Genomic DNA, 18,229 nt, shown 5'->3' with positions numbered 1-18,229 from the left:
TTCTGCAGGAAGACCTTAAGGGCTAGTGTTCTGCAGGAAGACCTTAAGGGCTAGTGTTAGCAGGAAGACCTTAAGGGCTAGTGTTAGCAGGAAGACCTTAAGGGCTAGTGTTCTGCAGGAAGACTTGAAGGGCAAGTGTTCCCAGGAAGGCCTTACGGGCTAGTGTTCTGCAGGAAGGCCTTACGGGCTAGTGTTCTGCAGGAAGACCTTCAGGGCTAGTGTTCTGCAGGAAGACCTTAAGGGCTAGTGCTTTGAGGAAGACCTGAGGGCTATGTTCTGCAAAGACTTGAAGGGCAAGTGTTCTGGGCAGGAAGACCTTATACAGTGTTTGCAGGAAGACCTTGAGGGCTAGTGTTCTGCAGGAAGACCTAAGGACTAGGTGTTTGCAGGAAGATCAGAGGGCTAGTGTTCTGCAGGAAGACTTAAGGCAAGGTTCTGCAGGAAGACCTATGGGCTAGTGTTGCAGGAAGATCTTAAGGGCTAGTGTTCTGCAGGAAGACCTTATGGGCTAGTGTTCTGCAGGAAGACCTTATGTTAGTTAGCAGGAAGACCTTATGGGCTAGGGGCAAGGTTCTGCAGGAAGACCGTAAGGGCTAGTGTTTGCAGGAAGACCTTGAGGGCTAGTGTTCTGCAGGAAGACTTGAAGGGCAAGTGTTCTGCAGGAAGACCTTGAGGGCTAGTGTTCTGCAGGAAGACCTTAAGGGCTAGTGTTTGCAGGAAGACCTTGAGGGCTAGTGTTCTGCAGGAAGACCTTAAGGACTAGTGTTTGCAGGAAGACCTTGAGGGCTAGTGTTCTGCAGGAAGACTTGAAGGGCAAGTGTTCTGCAGGAAGACCTTGAGGGCTAGTGTTCTGCAGGAAGACCTTAAGGGCTAGTGTTTGCAGGAAGACCTTGAGGGCTAGTGTTCTGCAGGAAGACCTTAAGGGCTAGTGTTTGCAGGAAGACCATGAGGGCCAATGTTCTGCAGGAAGACCTTGGGGGCTAGTGTTCTGCAGGAAGACCTTGCGGTCTAGGATTTTCGTATGTGGTGTGATATTCCTCCTGAGGGATGTCAAGGTTAGGGTCGAGTATAAAGGTCCCTGAACTAAAACGTCCGTCTGTCTCCATATGACCCCTCGTGTTGGTATTAGAAATTCATTGTTTGTAGTGAACCCCCGGAGCTGTACTTCCTCGAGGTGGTAAAGGGAGCGATGGGGAATATACATAATGGGAGTTACAGAAAGTGAGGTGTGTGATATATATATATATATATATATATATATATATATATATATATATATATATATATATATATATATATATATATATATATATATATGCAAGTAAATCACTGTAGGTGCGCGTGATCTAGGTATATGCTGATAACCACAAGGAAAGAAGAAAACACGAAGTTCCCAAGCGCTTTCGTGTAATTCACATCTTCAGGGGTGAGTACAGACTAGAGAGAGTAATACAAATCAAGGTGTATATATACAGAGGAGGGTGAGACCAGGTCCACAATGGTCAGGTATTAGGTAATGACCCTACTAATCTTTAAATAGCACACAACGGTTGGTGGTCAGGTCAGATGGTCAAGTGACCCGGCCTTCTCACCTGATCACAAATCTTCTTAATTACAAAATTGTCCAGCTTGTACATGCCGTTACTCAAATTCATGTTGAATGCTTCGGTATGTTTAATAAGACTAGATTCTATGATGTTCCTACTGTCAATTGACTTACATGGTAATATTGAGGAGGCATTATCCCAGTCAATGCAATGCTTGTTATCCCTCAAATGAACAAACAGAGCATTGGATTCCTGGCCTGTCCTAACACTGTATTTGTGTTGTTTAATTCTAGTTGCAAGATCTTTACCTGTCTGGCCTAAGTAAAACATATTACATTCCTTGCAAGGAACTTTATAAATGCAACCAATTGTGTTGTTGGGGAGTTCTTGATTAACATTTGTTTAACAGTGCATGAGTTTTTAAATGCCACATTGACGTTCCAGGTTTTTAGCTGTGCAGGAATGTGTGAGAAATTTTTGTGAAATGGTAATATTAAGATATTCTTATGGTCATGGGTGGGCTTGGGGTCAGTTCTATAAAAAGTTTTCTTAGTAATGTTTAAGCATTTGTCTATGAAAGATCTAGGGTATTTAAGGTTTGAGCCAATATTATATATATATTTGTATTCCTCATCGATGAATTCCGGACTGCAAATTCTCAAGGCACGTAAAAACATTGTTGAAAATACTGACTGTTTGACTTTATTATGGTGGGCAGAATAATAATGAATGTATGAACACACATTAGTTGGTTTTCTATAAATACTGAACTTAAAAGTGTTACCTATTTTGTGTATCAGACAGTCTAGGAATGGCAATTTACAGTCTTGCTCTAATTCCACAGTGAATTTGATCGAGGGGGCTAAGTTGTTAAGTTGTGGCAGGAAAGCTTTTAGGTCCCCATTACATGGCCAGAGACATAATACATCATCAACATATCTAAACCAGACTGCTGAGGGTGGTAAAATATTACTTAATAGTTTCTTTTCAAAGAATTCCATATATAGGTTGCTTAATACATGTGAGAGTGGATTACCCATTGCCATACCAAATTTTTGAGCATAATATTCCCCATTGAATTCGAATTTGCAATCCTTAATACATAGTTTGATGAGTTCGATGAAGTCGTCTTTCGAGACGGGCAGTGAAATGTTATCCAGGGAATCTATGAGGAACTCTAGTAAATCATCAACTGGGACCTTTGTAAAGAGTGACGTTACATCAAAGCTGACCAGTTTAAAATCATGATTAATGTGTAAGTTATTGAGTTTATCAACCAGATCCATATTATTCTTGATATTGGAGTTAGAAATGTTGCCAACTAGGGGATTTAGTAAAGAAACTAACCATTTAGATAGTTTGTAAGGGATTGACCCAACTGAGCTAATGATGGGTCTTGCTGGGTTATTGGGCTTGTGGGTCTTGATTACACCGTACTGTGGAATTAGAGCAAGACTGTAAATTGCCATTCCTAGACTGTCTGATACACAGAATAGGTAACACTTTTAAGTTCAGTATTTATAGAAAACCAACTAATGTGTGTTCATACATTCATTATTATTCTGCCCACCATAATAAAGTCAAACAGTCAGTATTTTCAACAATGTTTTTACGTGCCTTGAGAATTTGCAGTCCGAAATTCATCGATGAGGAATACAAATATATATATAATATTGGCTCAAACCTTAAATACCCTAGATCTTTCATAGACAAATGCTTAAACATTACTAAGAAAACTTTTTATAGAACTGACCCCAAGCCCACCCATGACCATAAGAATATCTTATCAGTGGTCACCATAAAGGTTCACTGTTGGCATGACACTATACGGAAGAGATTCTGCGTCCCAGGGACACACCACTAACATCTCTTTATATCCACCGCGCCAGCTCCGAACCCCCGATATATGCCCCTTAATACTAGCGGATGTATTGGGTTTGTGTTTTAGGAGACTGACAGCTGTGCTGTGGTGACACTCGAATACAGATCAAAAAATAACAATAGACAGTTGAGTTGCAGGATGAAACGCCGAGGTTACTTTCAAGTACAAAATGTATTACAGAAAGAGTAAGAGCGCGGCTGTGTAGGGAGGCGAGGCAGGATTACTCTGACGTTTGTGGTCAGGCGGTGGACGTACCACAAATCTAACAATTAATAAGAGTTTCACCTCGCACTTTCATATTTACTCTGGGAAATGACGAGTGTCAGGTTCTTTAAATTTTGAAGTCAGGACACGGCACGGGAGGAGGGATACAAGACTTGTTGCATAGTAAACACACACCCCTCGAGCACGAGATCCAGATATTGCTGTGCTCTGTCCTGTATAAACCTCCACTGTCTGCAACTATTGTTCTGCACACATTGAAGGACATGTCCCCCAGACCTTCGCCGGAGGGGGACTTAGGAATGCCTGTAGGTCGTCCTTGTGTCCACCCGTCTGTCAGCACAATACCTGAAATAAACAACAGCGGAATTTAACCAAACTTGGACTGGTCGATGAAATATATCACAGGAAGATCTTACACAGGTAGATACTACAACATTTACTGTAATATTTGTTGTTCTTTATGGTTCCGTGGGCAGGGCTGTTGCTGGGCGAGAAATTTTACTACTATTATGGTTGACGTCTGTCCTTCACTTGTGGTAACCAATGCATTGCGGCCACAACCATGTGATTCTCTACCAGCCTTCCACGCCCTAACATGACGTGAGGGGGAGTTCATTACAACACCATGTACCCGTTAACGAGCACAACTGAACTAAAAAAATAAATAAAATAAATAAAATAAAACCTTCCTAGCTGTAATAAGGTCCTTGTCCGCTGTCTGTCAGGAATATCAAGTCTGGTAACGCGCCAACGATGTCATCCAGGTAAATATATATATATTTTTTTGTCAGGAAGAACAGAACAAATGACGGATTTCCTCCACTTTGACGCCTGGCAGCTTCACTCACCACGGAAAATCCAACAACTTTACAGCCATTAGGCAGAACAAGACTCTTTTTAGTTAGTATACGAGTGCTTGTACACCTGAGGAAAATTGGCTGCGAGAAGGAGGATGGCGGGGTGATGGTGTAGTTTGTGTTGATAACCAGAGAGGGGGAAGGAGGGAGTGGTAGAGAAAGGAAGGAGGGAGTGTGGTAGAGGAAGGAAGGAAGGAAGGAAGGAAGGAAGGAGAGAGGAGGCTTTCATCAGCTTTATGAGTCAGTAAAATTTGTATAGTGTGCCTGTCGCTGTGAGAAGACTGTGGCGACGAGCCGAGATTGATATGATCTGAGTTGCACTGACACATACTCCTGCATAGCTAATACACACACACACACACACACACACAGGTACAGGACACACTTGATGACGACACAGTGTTGGAGTGGGTGTGGCATGACGTACAGGGATGTGGCATGATGGAATGACACGTCTGGTGGAAGTTACGCCAATGGGATGGCCAGTCGTCTTCCTGCCAGTAGTGACGGTGTGGTGGAGGAGGTGGTGGTGAAAGTCGTAGTGATGGTGGTGGTGGTGGTGGTGATGGTGGTGGAAGGATAGAGAAGGGTCCTGTACTAAACGTTCTCTTGTTAGTTGTGGGTCATTGTGAGGGACAGTGGTGGTGATAGTCTCTCCTCTCCCTCCCTCCCTCCCTCCTCTCCCTTCTCTCTCCCTCGTGACGCTCTCTGACCCACTTGTTGACTCACATACACTCACACATTCAAACCTATTCACACACACACACACACACACACACCAAAAAAACACTCACACATATTACTATACATAATTAAAGTGGTTATAACGTACGACAAATGCTTAAAGTTGGGGTCAAAGGATTTTATATAAAGGATCTCTGTGTTACCAATACTGTAAACAAGATGCAACGTCTGGTATCCAAATAATCAAATAATTTTTAAAGTAATCTTCCCTAATTATAGTACTGATGAAATTTAACCAGTTACATGGCAGTTTGTGTAAGACTTGTGACGTCATCTTTGCCTCGTATTAGCAGCTGGCGAGGGTTATAATGCGTTGTTAATTGTCATGGGCGAACACAACGTGAGCACTATCGTCTTGTAAACAAAACCACAACCTTATGAATGTATTATTTGTCTAGATCAATCTGTTCGAAGGTTGACGAAACAGCTTTAGAGTTAGGCTTCAGAAACAGAATTGAAACAGGTGGATGATTGGACTGACGGAATCCATTTTAATGTCATCTCCTCTTCCCTCTCACTTCCCCTCCCCCTTTCCCTTCCACCTTCCTTCCCTTCTTCCCCATTTCCCCACACCAGTTTCCTTGAGGGAGGATAATATCAGATCTGTGAGAACGACCTCAGAAGTTTGCAAGACTCTACAGGCCGACATTTGGTTACCATTTGTAGTGTAGAAGAAATGCGATGTTTTAGAGTAGTCTATCTCGACCTTCAAAACACACACACACACCACACACACACCCACACACACACACACCCACACACACCCCACACCCACACACCACACACACACACACACCACACACACACACACACACCCCACCCCCACCCCCACACACCCCACCCCCACCCCACCCCCACACACCCACCCCCCCCACACCCACACCACCCACACACACCCACACCATACGTCCTTTATTATAATAGGTTGTTTTCCTCCTTGTTATGTCTCGCCAGGATAGAGAAAAAGTAAAGTTTGAAATTGCAGGAAAGATAAAAGATCGTGTCTTCTGGTAAAGCAATAATAATGTAATTATAGTCAAGTGCGGGAGGAGGAAGTGGGTAGGAATCGGACGCGAGGGAGGGAGGGAGGGAGGAGGAGGGGGGCAGGAGTGGTGTTGTTGTTGGGCGGACGAGTGTACAAAAACTATCATGGGTCAGCAGCTGATCCTCACCTCCCTCCTATCCCCCCCACTATCCTCTTTCCCCTTTCCCTCCCTTCTTTCCTCTCCCCCCTCTCCCCCTCCCCCCTCCCCCCCTCCCCTCTTCCCCCCCTCCCCCTTCCCCTCTTCCCCTTCTCCCCTTCACCCCTTCCCCCCTCCTCCTCTTCCCCCCCTCTTCCCCCCTCCTCCCCCCTTCCACTCCCCTTCCCCTCTTTCCTTCCCCTCCCTTCCCTCCTCCCCCACTCCCCCTTCCCCTCCTCCTTCCCCTCCTCCCCCCCTTCCCCTCCTCCCCCCCCCCCTCCTCCCCCTTCCCCTCTTCCCCCTCCCCCTTCCCCTCTTCCCCCTTCCCCCTTCTTCTCCTTCCTCCTTCCCTCCTCCCCCCTTCCTCTCTTCCCCTCTTCCCCCCCCTCCCCTCCTTCCCCTTCCCTCCTCCCCTTCCCCCCCCTTCCCCCTTCCCCTTCCTCCTCCCCCTTCCCTCTTTCCCCTTCCCCCTCCTCCCCTCCTTCCCCTCCTCCCCCCCTCCCCCTCCTCCCCCTCCCCTCTTCCCCTCCCTCCTTTCCCCTCTCCCCCTTTGTACTGCAACCTTGAACGGAAATTCTCAAGAGTCGTACCTTACTTATTGACTGCCGCGTTTAGTCATCCAAATGGCCGCCTTTCCTGACCTGACTGATGGTTCATACTTTTTACTGAGCGAGATGTGGCCCCCCCCCCTTTTTTTCCCAAGAACGACAAAATACAGCCAGTGACCAGTTGTTGATTATCCATGTTTAACTATAATCTTGGATAGGATCACCTGAAGATTAGACACCCCAGCTTATTTCGCCTGATGATTAAACAAACTTACCCAACCCTCAGATAGTGTTAGGGTGTCTAATCTTCAGGTGATCCATCTTGGGGCTAGAAAAAACATGTTTAACTGGACGATATAAACTTGGTCAGGGAGACAACGGGAGCAGAAAAAGAGACCTCAACACAATACCCTTCACCTTACTGTAACTAGATACTGGCAAAATCAGTGAATAGAATCTCTCATGCCCCGCCACGGACTAGAGTGAAGGGGTGGGGGGTAGGGGTGCATTTACTGTAAACCTGGAATCGCGAGGGAGGTGAAAGTTGATCTCATATACCCCAAGGCCTGTTAAGGGGAAACGATTACAACACATAAATACTAAGTTTCGGGTGTACTATTATAGGCAGTGTGGCCTACTCAACTGGCTTCACCTCCCTAACTGTAAATTTCTGTACCTGTTCACAGCTGGGTAGACTAGGGGTATCTCCCGGCAGAAACCAGCTATCCTTAGGACAGGGACTAATAGTTGTTTCCTCTCATCCGTGGCTCACGAGATCATTAAATTTGTTCTTACGTTATTAAAGTTTATTTTTCCGCTCGTTATATTGTTTTCTTTATCCTTTTTCCTGTATCTGTACTTTGTTATGTTCTTTGGTAGTGTTTAATAGTCAGTGTAATCAGCCATTATGTGTAATGCTTAATATATTCAGCTATTTTACATAATGAGTGTGACCATCAGGCAGTTCATGAAATAATTAATTTTTTCGTTTATACCATGACATAACTAAGCAAGTTATTTTTATGCCTCTATGAAGGTTCTTAGTCATTGGTCTACTCTACACACTTCACAGCTGTGTGTTTATACCAGCCAGGCTGCTGGTACACTGACTGGAACACAGTTAAAATTTTGACAACTGTTAGTGTGAAACTTTCTGTCACCAACAAAGATGTGTTAGTGTGACACTGGTGCCAACACAGTGACAAGTGCCTGTCCTCCAGACATAGATTGCTGGGTACAGTTCTGCTGGGCCTGATAGCCAGAGTGCGGCGGACACCCCGCATAACTAACAACACCGAGGACACAAATTATGGTAATATTTTCCTTTTAGGGTGTCCACCTTTGCAGGAGTTGCATGTGCACGACATTAGTCGAGTCTAAATACGGTTATTAACGGTTGTTGCGACTGATGATCAGAGACTCAGCTTGTCCGTGGTTTGTGTATTGATGGGTGTGAGTGAGTGTGGACACGAGAAACATCAGCGGTTGTGGGTCTTCTACACTGGCACGTTGTGAGGTAGAGTGCATACAGGTCATCTCGCTCAAATGTATCACTCAGTTCATGGGCAGAGATGATGACGCTAGCCTCACCTTAGCATCATCATCACTGTGGAGTCTCCTGATTGCTGGCCTCAGGGATGGCGTTGTGAATGTACAAACTTGATGCCGTCAGAACATTGATAAGTACTGCCTTCTCCTCTCTCGGCTACAGTACAAGCGTGTTCTTATTATTTACTCCCTCCGGTGACATGGCGGTGGATGGCGTGTAATAGCCAGCCTGGACCACTAATATTTGAGTCCTGTGATGATCTCTGCTGTGGACTCTGATGCATTGTCATTGTCAAGGACACAAGTAGCGCCAATAATGAGGGAGATGTCAAGTGTAGATGATGAACAACTTTTGCCGCTAGTATCAAGGTTAAAGCCTGAAGCGTCGTCACAAACCCTCGCCTAGTGACGCTGATGAACAAGGATATACTTTTGGGTGTGTGTGTGTGTGTGTGTGTGTGTGTGTGTGTCAGTAAGATCTCCCTGACAGCACGAGGCGGCAAGAATAATATGAGTCATTATAGCACCAGTTGTTGTGGGAGGGTGTAAGGCTACATCACCCACACCACCATTGTTCACAAATTGACTGGTTTGTTGTAGGATGCTTTTGTTCATCGAGTCTAGCGAGTAATGTCTGAGTATAAGAACGGATTAACACACACACACACACACACACACTCACCACACACACACACACTTTAATTAAAACATGAAACATAATTAAGATAGAAGATTAGTTTTTAACACCCAGTTAGGTTTTTTGTTGATAACTGTGTGTGTGTGTTTATTGCACCGACCAGCTGTCTTCTCTCTGACACTCTATCTCATTTTGTTATTGTTTCAGCTGGTGATAATCGTCAGTGTTGGTGCTGCCCTCTGCCCCCCACGGTAAGAGAACTACTGTAGTATTATACCCTGATTTAATTGGTGGGTTCTACTGTTGACACCTTGAGTACAATGTCTCACTTCCTGGGTACAGTAGACAACTTGAGTACAATGTCTCACTTCCTGGTCACAGTAGACACCTTGAGTGCAATGTCTCACTTCCTGGGCACAGTAGACACCTTGAGTACAATGTCTCACTTCCTGGGTACAGTAGACAACTTGAGTACAATGTCTCACTTCCTGGGTACAGTAGACAACTTGAGTACAATGTCTCACTTCCTGGGTACAGTAGACAACTTGAGTACAATGTCTCACTTCCTGGATACAGTTGACATCTTGAGTACAATGTCTCACTTCCTGGGCACAGTAGACACCTTGAGTACAATGTCTCACTTCCTGGGTACAGTAGACAACTTGAGTACAATGTCTCACTTCCTGGGTACAGTAGACAACTTGAGTACAATGTCTCACTTCCTGGGTACAGTAGACAACTTGAGTACAATGTCTCACTTCCTGGATACAGTTGACATCTTGAGTACAATGTCTCACTTCCTGGGTACAGTAGACAACTTGAGTACAATGTCTCACTTCCTGGGTACAGTAGACACCTTGAGTACAATGTCTCACTTCCTGGGTACAGTAGACAACTTGAGTACAATGTCTCACTTCCTGGGTACAGTAGACAACTTGAGTACAATGTCTCACTTCCTGGATACAGTTGACATCTTGAGTACAATGTCTCACTTCCTGGGCACAGTAGACACCTTGAGTACAATGTCTCACTTCCTGGGTACAGTAGACAACTTGAGTACAATGTCTCACTTCCTGGGTACAGTAGACAACTTGAGTACAATGTCTCACTTCCTGGGTACAGTAGACAACTTGAGTACAATGTCTCACTTCCTGGATACAGTTGACATCTTGAGTACAATGTCTCACTTCCTGGGCACAGTAGACACCTTGAGTACAATGTCTCACTTCCTGGGTACAGTAGACACCTTGAGTACGATTTGTGTTGACAATATTCTGTATTTATCTTCTCAGGTTGTCAGTTATTCGCGTCTCCATAATTTTGACTTGTTATTCCTGTGTTAATTATTGTTTCGTAATTCCACCGCGTCTTGTATGCTGTTGTTACTAGTGACAAGCTTTTGGTAATTTATCACATGAAGATTAGCCACCCCAGCTTATTTTACCTTAAAATTTAACAACCTAACCTAACGTAATCTCGTTAAAAAATTAACGTAATCTAATCTAACTTCCCCCTAATCTTCAGGTGATTCTATATATTTACACGTGTCGCTCAAGGAGGGGGAGGGAAGAGACTGCACGATGGGAACGAGGAGGCAGCATCACTTATATGCCACAAGATCCTGATTCCTCAAAAAATCTCTTATTTTTATTTTTTTACCTCTGAAGATTATTGTGAGGAAGAGTTAAGAATTGGTAGAGTCTTGAGTCTTCTGAGAGCTGACTCCCTTAACACCGTGGCTGAAGTGAGTGTTGTGGGTGGTGGTGTTGGTGTTGTTGTTGTTGTTGTTGTTGTTGTTGTTTACGTCAGTCAGGGTGGGAAAGTTAAACTCGCTGCCTTTTAAAGAATACATCCTCCTGTCGTGTCATGGGTCAAGGTACCTGCCAGATGATTGCTTACTCACGTCAACAGTTATATTGGGAATTTAACAAGATTTTTTTTTCTTCAATTTAACTATCACTCGTAGCGTACGTAATCCGTTTAATGTTTCTTCACGTTACTATCACTAGTAGCCATAGTGCTCTAGTTAGATTTTTCTTAGGAGGAAAATTTAACATGTGAATTATTAATAATTCATTGTTGCTTTTAAACTTTTTCAGTCATATCCCTTTTAGAATCCGGTTCCCAAACACGCTACAGTGTGGGGGACTCACAAGCTCCCGGAGTCTCGTAGAATTTTGTATGAGAAAGTTAGTACTATTTTTTTTCTTCTTCTCGCGATGGACAGGAAAATACACCTTAGTCATTGTATCAGAATATCCGAGCCGACGTATTTACAAGATTATTAAACAACTGTGTAAAAAAAAAAATATCGACTTAGGTGGTGGGAATTTGTGAAAAATATTCGTACTCTTGAACGCTTGTGGGAAATAATTGTAAAGGTAAAAAAAAAAAGATATATCGGGAGAATTTGGTAAAACTGTTCAAAATTTATAAACAATGTTAATAAAAAATATGAAAGTTATTGGTAAAACGGAAAAAAAAGTAGTGTGTGTGACGTAGGAGGATAAGACACATGATACATTATGAGAAACACTTGAGTGATACATTATGAAACACTTGAGTGATACATTATGAAACACTTGAGTGATACATTATGAGAAACAGTTGGGTGATACATTATGAAACACTTGAGTGATACATTATGAAACACTTGAGTGATACATTATGAGAAACAGTTGGGTGATACATTATGAAACACTTGAGTGATACATATGAAACACTTGAGTGATACATATGAAACACTTGAGTGATACATTATGAGAAACACTTGAGTGATACATTATGAAACACTTGAGTGATACATTATGAGAAACAGTTGGGTGATACATTATGAAACACTTGAGTGATACATATGAAACACTTGAGTGATACATTATGAGAAACACTTGGGTGATACATTATGAAAAACACTTGGGTGATACATTATGAAACACTTGAGTGATACATTATGAAACACTTGAGTGATACATTATGAGAAACACTTGAGTGATACATTATGAGAAACACTTGGGTGATACATTATGAGAAACACTTGGGTGATACATTATGAAAAACACTTGGGTGATACATTATGAAACACTTGAGTGATACATTATGAAACACTTGAGTGATACATTATGAGAAACACTTGAGTGATACATTATGAGAAACACTTGAGTGATACATTATGAAACACTTGAGTGATACATTATGAGAAACACTTGAGTGACACATTATGAAACACTTGATTGATACATTATGAAACACTTGGGTGATACATTATGAGAAACACTTGAGTGATACATTGAGAAACACTTGAGTGATACATTGAGAAACACTTGAGTGATACATTATGAAACACTTGAGTGATACATTATGAAACACTTGGGTGATACATTATGAGAAACACTTGAGTGATACATTATGAGAAACACTTGAGTGATACATTGAGAAACACTTGAGTGATACATCATGAAACACTTGGGTGATACATTATGAAACACTTGAGTGATACATTATGAAACACTTGAGTGATACATTATGAAACACTTGAGTGATACATTATGAAACACTTGAGTGATGCATTATGAGTCATATGGTGGGTTGTGAGAAATGAGCGAGGTGGGGCTGGGGGGAAACCACATTATAACGAACAACAAACTCAGGAAATGTGAGACTGATAATATTTGTGTGTGTGTGTGTGTGTGTGTGTGTGTGTGTGTGTGTGTGTGTGTGTGTGTGTGTGGTCGTCCAAGTATCTGAGTCTGTATGTGTGTGTCACCCATTACACGTGACCCTTCTCTCTCTCTCTCTCTCTCTCTCTCTCTCTCTCTCTCTCTCTCACACACCTCTGGACTACGAGAAACACTTCATAATGTCATCATCATCATCACATTGTTTCATCATACTTGTAACACGTCTTCTCCTATTCGCCATTGTCACTCTCCTTATTACACAGTCAGTCTCCTGTGAGCTGTACCTTTCGTCTTTCCCACTGCCGGTCGTTATCATTAATACCCATTTCCCATTTCCTATTTTAATTCACTGTATAATTGTGTCACCCATGTGGTAGAGAAGATGAGTCAAGGTGGTAGGCTCTGTGGCGCCAAATTGGAGGAAACTTAATTTTTTTTACTTTTCTACTGTGTGAGGAGGGGGAGGGTAATTTATTCACCTGTGCTATGTTTCCTGGTGTGTCAGCGGAGATATGACTGGTTTTACTATTACCGTAACATGCTTTTATAACCTTGTCCTGTTATCCTTATTGATGTGTCTCTGATGGATGGATGGACTTGAAACTTGGAGAACGAACTAATCATTGTTGTTAGGCTGCTCAGGTACGGTTCACGTTATGGTCAGTATTCCAAACTGTGTACCGGGGCAGAAAACACAACAAGAAGACTGATATAAATTTGTTGGTCAAAATCAAAATCGCATTAGGGTCAAAGGTCAAAACTGTATGTGGTCATAATTAGTCACAGAATACCAGTGTTGCCTAAATTAAGCAAGTCTTGGTTTTTTTTCCTCTCGTGCTGGAGTGAACTGACTAAGCTATGTTGTGTAACTCTTAGTGACCATTAGCATGAAATGAGTCACGACACAATGTCTCGTTATCTTCATAATAAACGTAAATAAATTAGTTTAATATTTGTTTTTTCTTAGTTTCTGTACAAATGAAATTACGAAACATTTACGTAATTTTCTTGCGGAAAATCTTTCTTTTTTCGTCGCTTTCCCTTCATAAAACGTAAAAAAACCATAAAACAGTAGATTTTCTTTCCTGTCGCACGAATTAACTTATTCTCTGAAAGTCAAAACAAGTCCTTATCTGCCCCTCCCTCCCCCCCCCCCAGCTCAATATATGATGAAAGAGCACAGATTGCGGGTCATTTCCTGGCCCTGTGGCTTAGCTTCTTAATGACGTCAAGTTACCCCGAGACCTTAACTTAAATTAGAGGCATTATCTCATCTCCAGATAATATAAAGGAAAGCAAGAACACATAAAGATGGCGTCGGAAATACACAAAGACTCGACCGTAGCGTAACTCGAGGCATTCTTTAATCGGGGAATTTAGCCTCTGATACTATCCTTTCCGAGTCCCAGAGCAGATGCCGGAACATGGTGTGTGTGTGTGTCTCGTGTAAGCGGCGTCTTTTTAAAATCAACAGGTTCCCGGTATTTTGACCTGCCTATAACTTGTTCCCTGATACCTAGTACTTTTACCCTTCCCTGATACTTCTTACCTGGCCAAGATCAAGACCTCAGATAGCTGGGTGGGTGGTTGTAGGGATGGGGGGGGGGGGGGATGCTACAAGTTGTTGGTCTCCGGGGTGAGTGATTGTGTTGAGGGAGAGAGAGGGGAGGGGGTACTATTATTTGTTTAACACTCATAGATCACCAGCCACTCAGGTAAAACGCTTCCTTGACACTGGGTAATGCAACTTGTTAACTTACAGTAGGTTGTGTTGGCGACAGCTTCTACACGTTATTACCACACCTGGCTCACCACGTCTCTATAGTACCGAGTATCCTTTATCGATGCTACCTGTTGTTCCACCTGATTGTATTGTACTGTACTCTACCGTATGTTGGGATGGTGTACTGTAAGTAGTTCCTGGTTATGACTCTCACGCATTAGATAATACTGTATAGAAAAAGGGAAAGATCCACACACACACACACACACACACACACTGGCATAGATATTACTGCTATTATTATTATTATTATTATTACTGTAGGTTGAGACTTGGTAAATGAAACAAATAAAATCGCTCCAAATTCCGTTTTTTTCTTCACTTAGTGTACAAGAAGTGTAAGTTTAGTAATATCCCTTTGTGTAGGAGGGCAGGCAGGCAGGCTGATGTTTTGGGTAACGTTTCCGTCACCACCAGCACTATCTCTCTACAGCTCTTACGTAAAGGTTTCCCAGCACGGGTTGAGACTCACGTCATTTGTAGCTAAATAAGGTAAGCAGAGCGAGATGGAAAACATTAAACGTTTTATCTCGCGGGAATTGATACTTTGTTAAGGTTCCCAGTACAGTACAGTAGTAAATATAATAATGGAAAATTATACAGTATATTATTATGCAAGTACGTGACGCCATATCCTTTCTTCCGCGAACCAAACAACACGGAATGTGACGTCATAAGGCTCTTGTCTAAGGTATTGACGGCGTCTTGTGGTGTTTATTAGTTTTTAGTTCTTGCAGACCTTATGCAGTTCTGCCAGGAGGAAATTCAATACCAGGTGAGGCTGTAGGTGTGGAGACGGTGGGCGCGCGCGAGCAGTGGTTCACGGATATAAACTTTGTTGCCCAGTGAATATTATGTTTTACCCTGTGTTGTGTGTACTGTACTCCATACCAGGCGTCTGTGTGCATCCTCGCCACCCCCTCCATCTACCTCCCTCCCCCTACCTCCACCCTCCCCTTACCTCCACCCTCCCCTACCTCCACCCTCCTCCACCCTCCCCTACCTCCACCTCTCCCCCTACCTCCACCCCTCCCCTACCTCCACCTCCCCCTACCTCCACCCTCCCCTACCTCCGCCCTCCTCCACCTCCCCTACTTTTTGTAGAGAGGATGAAAAGATTAGAGGTGGGGGAAGGAAGTTATAGTTCGGAAATTGAAGAAGTTTAGGAGGAGGTAAGAGAGGGCGGGCTGACCGCCTAGCTAAGCTAATAGTGTGTTAGGGTTGTGTCATGGGTTAGTTATTGTCTGTCGGTACAGGCACTAGACATCCTACCCTGTCCCATATATGGGTGTTTTAAGGGCCTTATTTCATATTCCGCCGACCCTACTGGCGGATGCTGGTCTAGGGAGGTTGTCTATTGCCTGGCCGTGTAGATCAGGGGTGGTAATGGACCTTTTGAGATTTGGTAACTTTTTGGGAACCATGTATGGTTGCTGTCGTTATCTGGTGGGAGTCTTTGAAGGAGTTCTTGCTCTGATCGTTCTATCTTTTGCCAGATTCTGCTGGCCAGGGTGTGCAGCTGCTGGTTGATGGGTTTCATTCTCAGGTCTCTATGTATCTCGGCTGTGGTTCTGGTGAAGGGGTATCTTTCGCCTGTGACGAATCTTAGGGCTTCATTTTGAACCACGTGTAATTTTAATATTTGAGTGGTGCTCATAGTATGAAGAGGTATTGCTGGGTAAGTTAATATCGGTGTGATAAATGATGTCATTAGGCGGAGTTTTATTTTCTCAGGAAGCGCTTTAAAGCAGTATAGTTTTCTCCGCTCTTTTCTTGCTTTTTCCTTCCTGGTGTGGACATGATGGGAGTAACCTGTCGTGGATATATGCAGGCCCAGGAGGGTGCCTCTGCTTTTGTATTCTATCTGGGTATTATTGGTTACTAATGGATGGGTTTTCCCTCTGCATAAGGGTATCACTGTGAATTTCGGGAGACTGGTTTGGATTTTCCATTGTTTTTCGTAATTATTTACCCTTTCTAATTCCCGCCTGGTGTTGTCGGCCTGTAACGCTCGCGATTTTCCTTGATGTGTTGTTATTTGAGTGATGTCATCTGCATACATAATATCTTCGTTACCAATTCTAGTGGGAGGCGGAGTGTCACTTGTGTAGATAATATATAGGGTGGGGGAGAGGACGCTCCCCTGTGGGACTCCACTCATGAGTGGGAAGGCCTCTCCTGTGTGTTGTCCTACCCTCAGTCTGGCATTCCTGCCGTCAAGAAAGTTGCATAGCAACTTTTCAATGTTGGCGGGAAGTCCAAGTTGGAGGATCTTATATTTTAGACCGTCGTGCCAGACTTTGTCAAATGCCTTCGCCTCCGCCCTCCCCTACCTCCGCCCTCCCCTACCTCAGCCCTTCTGCAGTATTGACGAAGGTGTGCCGGACACGTAAACAAATGCAGGTTACCCCGTGGGAGTGTCAGGCGTCACATGGTTGTTTACCCTGACCTTCATGTTATCTGCATCTTTTTAGAATTTGTTTGTCTTCACGACGAAATTGTAATAAAATGTCAACATCTATGTAATTTATCAAACTTCTGGGAAGGAAATATTTCTATCTGTGAACATTTACGTGTTTACTATGAGTTCAGACACCAGTTATAATTAATAGTACGTGTTAGGCTGTCTCCCCTATATGTACAGAATCTTTACTCTCGAGCCCAGTTGATAACCATTTTTATTCAGCATCACATGTATGTTATCTTGTCTTTGAGTATATATATATATATATATATATATATATATATATATATATATATATATATATATATATATATATATATATATATATATATATATATATATATATATATATATATAACCATCTTGTAACTAAAGGATATCAAATCCTCGATCGAACTTTCTTCTTCTTTAATCTTTGGAAGTGATCGACTCGTCACACACTGCATGACTGACGAACGTGCCGAGTTATAAGTCACAGCACCAGCAGGAGTTAAGTAATGGTGCCCCGCCTTTCAAGGTCCTGCCTGATCCTTAAGTGATTGGCGCTCGTGAAGGGAATTTTCCTCGTAACTGAAGATGTGTAGGGACTAGTTTGAAAGGTATACTGGCCTGCCTGAGAGGTATTCTGATAGGCTTGAGTGGCATACTAAAGTAGACCAGCTTGAGAGGTATACTGACCTGCTTGAGAGGTATACTGACCTGCTTGAGAGGTATACTGACGTTCTTGAGATGTATACTGACCAGCTTGAGATGTGTACTGACCTGCTTGAGAGGTATACTGACGTGCTTGAGAGGTATACTGACGTGCTTGAGAGGTATACTGACGTGCTTGAGAGGTATACTGACGTGCTTGAGAGGTATACTGACGTGCGTGAGAGGTATACTGACGTGCTTGAGAGGTATACTGACGTGCTTGAGAGGTATACTGACGTGCTTGAGAGGTATACTGACGTGCTTGAGAGGTATACTGACGTGCTTGAGAGGTATACTGACGTGCTTGAGAGGTATACTGACGTGTTTGAGAGGTATACTGACCTGCTTGAGATGTATACTGACCTGCTTGAGATGTATACTGACCTGCTTGAGAGGTATACTGACGTGCTTGAGAGGTATACTGACGTGCTTGAGAGGTATAC

General features: G+C 43.2%; 2 protein-coding genes across 5 annotated transcripts in view; both read left to right on the top strand.

Annotated features, from left to right (window-relative positions):
- LOC121865027 (Friend leukemia integration 1 transcription factor-like) overlaps positions 1-18,229 on the top strand; it is a 213,235-nt gene that overhangs the window by 15,396 nt on the left and 179,610 nt on the right. For 2 of the 4 annotated variants that reach the window (XM_042364340.1, XM_042364341.1), the window contains exon 2: positions 9,377-9,420. The exons of the other annotated variants lie outside the window; for them this stretch is intronic. The gene's annotated coding sequence lies outside the window, so the exon portion shown is untranslated. The remainder of the gene's footprint in view (positions 1-9,376; positions 9,421-18,229) is intronic. 4 annotated transcript variants of the gene reach the window in all.
- Positions 17,823-18,229, top strand: part of LOC121865101 (hyaluronan mediated motility receptor-like) — a 1,188-nt gene continuing 781 nt past the window's right edge. The window contains exon 1 of the mRNA XM_042364431.1: positions 17,823-18,229. This exon is cut by the window's right edge and continues 781 nt beyond it. Within this exon, the coding sequence (XP_042220365.1) occupies positions 17,823-18,229 (407 nt within the window).

Source organism: Homarus americanus, unplaced genomic scaffold (genome assembly GCF_018991925.1).
Source record: "Homarus americanus isolate GMGI-L3 unplaced genomic scaffold, GMGI_Hamer_2.0 scaffold2539, whole genome shotgun sequence".
Lineage (NCBI taxonomy): Eukaryota > Metazoa > Arthropoda > Malacostraca > Decapoda > Nephropidae > Homarus > Homarus americanus.
The sequence above is the reverse complement of the archived record's forward strand: the minus strand, read 5'-3'. Positions and strand labels throughout refer to the sequence as shown.